This window comes from Haplochromis burtoni, unplaced genomic scaffold, assembly GCF_018398535.1.
Source record: "Haplochromis burtoni strain Fernald_Lab_line unplaced genomic scaffold, NCSU_Asbu1 Contig_648, whole genome shotgun sequence".
Taxonomy (NCBI): domain Eukaryota; kingdom Metazoa; phylum Chordata; class Actinopteri; order Cichliformes; family Cichlidae; genus Haplochromis; species Haplochromis burtoni.
The window spans coordinates 73,774-79,036 of NW_024583009.1; the positions used below are offsets into that span (position 1 = coordinate 73,774).

The 5,263-nt window shown below is 41.3% G+C and overlaps 1 protein-coding gene across 1 annotated transcript in view; it reads left to right on the plus strand.

The window, feature by feature from the left end:
* The window catches only part of LOC102307210 (adenylate cyclase type 2), a gene marked incomplete in the record, with an annotated part of 25,986 nt that overhangs the window by 12,443 nt on the left and 8,280 nt on the right, over positions 1-5,263 (plus strand). The window contains 10 exon segments of the mRNA XM_014329958.2: positions 144-302; positions 384-543; positions 1,357-1,494; positions 1,643-1,668; positions 1,814-1,867; positions 2,718-2,781; positions 2,891-2,988; positions 3,089-3,173; positions 3,736-3,873; positions 4,918-4,995. Coding sequence (XP_014185444.1) covers positions 144-302; positions 384-543; positions 1,357-1,494; positions 1,643-1,668; positions 1,814-1,867; positions 2,718-2,781; positions 2,891-2,988; positions 3,089-3,173; positions 3,736-3,873; positions 4,918-4,995 — 1,000 coding nt within the window.

Genomic DNA, 5,263 nt, shown 5'->3' on the forward strand with positions numbered 1-5,263 from the left:
ATATATATATATACACTTATATATATTGTTTTATTTGTCTTTTGGTACTTTTTCTTGTCTTCTTAGCACTGTGGACGAAACAAGGCCAGAAATGATCAGGGCTGAACTTTACTGATTTGATTCATGCCTTTGTCTACCTGTAGTAACCTGCGAGAGGCAACCGGGGTGCAGATCAACATGCGAGTAGGCGTTCACACGGGCAACGTGCTCTGCGGCGTAATTGGCTTGCAGAAGTGGCAGTACGACGTGTGGTCAGATGACGTCACCTTAGCCAACCACATGGAGTCCGGAGGTCTCCCTGGGTGAGAGACGCTTAAAGTCAGTTTAAACATAATGAAACTCTGAGCTGTGTGTATTTTATTATTTCTACTGTTCATCTATAGGCGAGTCCACATCACAGAGGAGACGCTCCAACACTTGGACGGAGCGTACGAAGTTGAGGATGGGGACGGGGGGAGTCGGGACCATCTTCTGAAGGGCAGAAAAACATACCTGGTGATCGACCCCAAGAAGCCACACCGTCCTCCCAGGAGGCACGGACTGGTAGGTGTCTGCCCGTCTGTGAGGCACGGGTCAGGTATTTATATCAAACAAATGTGAACTTCATCCTACTCCTTTCCAAGTTTATAAACTATGTGGTAAATACAGATATTCACAGAAGCTGTTTGTTTTTTTCTTATACTTTGGTTTTCAGTTTACAGTGTGTTATGTTTTTATTTTATCGGTCAAATTTTTGTAGTATTTTTGATCCCTGGTAACCTTATTAATACCCACATTAAATTTTCCTGTTAAAAATACTGCAGCCAATCAAGCTGAAACACCTTTCATTTCCTCGAACCTTGGAAATCCCAACCTCTGACTTCAAATAAAACACGTGTTTGTCTTCTTGTGAATTTCTTTACAACTGCGGGGAAATCATCTCAAAAGGACTCCAAGTTTACTCGTGAAAATACCCTTCACTGTTCCCGCTCACTTGACCCGCGACTAAACAAACTTGTGACACGTCTTTAAAAGGCAGAAGGTGCCAGATTGAATCTTTCGAGTGTTTTCTCGCTCTAGTGCCGTGCCAGAAGATCAAACATGTTGTGCCTCATTCCATGTTAGGAATTTCAGCCGTGTTTGTGCCCAGCTTAAGGAATCAACACGTTGCTGTAATATGTAATTTCACAACAGCAACCACAATGTAAACCGTTACGTGTAAAAAGGGAAGCTGTTAGATTAAAAGCTGTTAGGAAGATGATAGTGGTGTCCCCTCTGGAAACCCTCTGGAAACCCTCTGTTGCGTGTATTGTATCTGTTAGGAAAATGAATCACAGTTCAAATCATGTTAAGCTGTAATATTTGCCCCAATTTCAGCCCAGCCATCTTACTCCAGGGGAGAACAGGCAGCGAGCGTCACTGCGGATGTCTCAGTACCTCCAGTCCTGGAAGAGCGTCAATCCCTTCGAAGGCCTAAGCAACCCCGAGGCCAGACGGCCCAAGAAGTCAACCACCGTACGTATCTGTGCATTTGTGCTGTTGCTGCTTAGTTTCTCCCTCAGAAATGCAGCGTGTCACATCACCTCCTTTGCTTGGCCTCTAATCAGCGTTTCATTATTAACTCCATTGTGTTTATCTTTGTTTGTTTGTGTGATTGATTCAGGAACGCCCGGTTTCACAAGATGACTGGTTAGTAAAAGATCACCAAAGATCACTAGAGAAGTCATGCAAAAAAGCATTAGTTGTTTATTCAAGTTTAATAGAAATAAATAGAACAATAACATCCATCCTTTAATCCCTGGATGTGTCTAACATGTTCCTCTTTCTTTCCCAGTTTGGTCATTGATAACAGTGTTAGGGGATCGCTGGACACGCTGGACATTAAAAGGTAAGATTTATTGTTTTTGTGCTCCTGTAGAGTTAAAACGGTTTTAACAGTCCTCTGAAAAACTCAGCACACCCCACGATTCAGTCGCTCGTAGAACTTTTTTGGTCCACTGTTCTTGGCAGTGAGGATTTATTTATGCACAGTCAAGCATTTGTTTCAGGTTGAGGTCTGGACTTTGCTTGGGACCAGTGTTGTGTTGCATCAACCAGTTTCAGCCAGGCTTTAGGTGACTGATAGATGGCCTCAAATTTGACTCTAGAACACTTTGGCAAACAGAGGAGTTCACGGTCGACTCAGCGAGCACAAGTTGCCCTGTGGTTGTAAAACAAGCCCAAATCATGACCCCTCCACCACCGTGCTTCACAGCTGATAGTCTGTGTTTGGCTGCAGCTTTGTAAACCTAACCTGTTCATTTTTGAGAGAAGAGGCCTTCCATACATGTTCAATCTTTTTCTAACTGTGCTGTCATGAACTTTAACATTTAACATGCCAGCTGAGGCCTGTAGAGTCTGAGCTTTGTGCAGTTTCTCTGAACATAGCACAGTCTGACCTCGGGGGTGAATTTGCTGTCAGGTCATGTCATTGTGTTAACAAACACCTGACTGCTCCAGAGCAGCAAATTAGGTGCTCTGACACCTGCTGATGTTCAGTTAATTAAGGACATTTGACATTAACAGTGCCTGACTCCAACCGTACCCTCTTAACTCCTGTGGACGCCGTGGGGGTGTATGTAGCTTTTCATAAGACTGCGTGACTGTTAGTCATTAAAATTAACTTAAGAAACTTGATTAGTTGAATATTTCTGGCTTCTGTGATTCGTCCTCTGATTGTTTTCCAATCTTTCACTCAGGAAGAGAGCAAAGAAGCTCAACTGTTTGACTCTGCTGTTCAACGATATCAACTTAGAGAAACAGGTAGATTCATTCAGGTCAAAGATGAGATTACTGGACTTTTAAGCGCCTTTAAGGTTCTATTGAGCATTTTTAAGCCATTTACACTATTTTTTTGTTTGTTTGTTTTTAGTTCCGCTTTTCAGAAGTGGAAGGTTTGCACCACTCAATGAGCTGCTTAGGTTTAATTTTCGTCGCTCTTTTCACCGTCCAGATGCTGGTCTCTAAGACGTGAGTAATACTGTTTCCTGCTTGCCGTCTCACAAGCGCACACGTCTTTTATTATTTGGGGAGAAAGTGGTGTGAACTATGAATTTTCACTCTTCTACAGGAACTTCGTGATGGCGGTGTCCTACGGTGTGACCTTTGCAGTGATGGTGGTGTTCTTGTTCATTGCTTTCACTGGATACTTGGAGGTAAACAAACCCAGGCGGGCTGTGTTTAATACATATCAACAGGTGATCCGCCTTTTATCGACAGTCCAGGTTTCAGTGTCAGTGGTTCTTCAAATGAAGAGAAAACACGCGTACGTGCACCTGCGGTGTGAACGGTCCAGGTTCAGGGTTGACTGACGGCTCCAGAGGAACACACAGGAGCTTTTGCACATTTAGTCCTGCATTTTTTATTTTTAACACAAGACAAAAGCAAAGAAAACAATGAAAACCAAACCATGCACACCCCAATCTTATACCAACTCTCGCTGAGACACATTTAACACGCCTCTGTCCATCTCCTCAGTCCGTTTCTGCACAAGAGTACCCCTTCACTTTTACCGAGTGTTATCAACGTTATCATCTCACTTTAACTCTGAAAAGAGCAGCGATTTAAATTCAGTTTCATTTAATTAAATAGTGCTTCACAGTTTGGATGAAAAGTGCAAACGTCTCAATATGCAGACACTTGTTTATGCACAGTTAAAGCAACTAAAATCGCTGCAAATAGCTTTATTAAGATAGCATTTTTTTTATTGTTTCACAGAAATGGCGTTCCAAGATGCCGGTGGGTGTCCAGTGGATATCTGGGCTATCCCGCGGCGTCGCCACCAGGGCTGTGCTGCGGTTGTTTGTGATCATTATCTGTGTGCTCATCACTCTGCTGATGGCCATGCTCAACCTTGTAAGTTCCTTCATCGGTCGTTCTGCCAGTAACGTCTCAGAGTAAAAAACAACTCTCTTTTTGTTTCATTTTTATTTATTTTTATTTTTTTAAAGTGCTCTTGACCAACAGTTCTCCAGGCTTCCTGAAGTTCTTTCAAAGTTGGACATCGGGTGCTTTTTCATTCATTTTCAGTCCAGTCGTTTTACTTTTAGAGGAAGTTTTCTGTTTTCTACTAGCAGCTGGTCGTAATAAACACATTTGTTCCCATTTCTTTAGTTGAATCTATTAAAAATGTGAAAGATAACTCAGTCTGACAGACATAAAAATTGTGTTTTTGTATCAACAAGGTTATTGCCAAAGAGCTGAAAACCTGCTATATCTCATTATAATGAGTGTTACCTTTTTTAAGGACACACTGGACACCAGCAGATGACCATCATCTGAAAGTAATGTCCTTAGAGAAAAAATCCACCAATCTACTTTTTTCTGCATATTTCAGAGTGGCCTGTTATTGTGGGCAGTCTAAGGCACACCTGTGCAGTATTCGTGCTGTCTAATCAGCACCTTGACACCTGTGAGGTGGGACGGATTATCTCGACAAACGAGAAGTTCTCACTAACACAGATTTAGACAGATTTGTGAACAGTATTTGATAGTAATGGGTCCTTTGTGTCTGTGGAAAAGGTTTCAGATCTTTAAGTTCAGCTCATGAAAAATGGGAGCAAAAACAAAAGTGTTGTGTTTATATTTTTGTTCAGTGTAGAAACAGTATCAGCCTCCCCAGAACTCTCCCAGATCTCAACATATGCCCTATATAATGTATTTCAAAGCACGTTTGCATCTGTTTCAGTAAATCACTGCAATTATTTCCTATATTCCTAACAAAATAAAAAGAAATTAGGGGTGACTCAAGACTTTGGCACAGAATAGCGTTTAGCTATAAATTCATTCAAAACAAAACAGTTTATGGCTAAATAATTATTGATCTTTTGTAGATTAACTAAATGGGCCTCTTTACTCTGTTATATCTCATTTACTGTTTTAACTTTAAATTTCTTGCAGCACTTCCTTCCTGGCAATAACTGCACCAGCATAGCCAACACCACAGTGTGGGAAAGTTTGAAACTCCACACGCTGCCTGTGAGTAAATAAATGCTTCACTGCACCTTTATTACATGTTAAATAATGTACTTTATCATTTCTTTGGGGCAGTATGATAGTTTGTTAGATTTCTTCATAACATTGTTATCTATAGATCTATGTGACTTGTTTTTTTGTCTCTGCACAGACTTGAACGTTGCTAAAATACTTGACATTTAGCTCCTACATTTCTGAAAGATATTTGGCCAAGAGAGTTACATAGCTGCTTGAACTTATTGGAACATTTCACTCGAAGTATTCCAAGTCA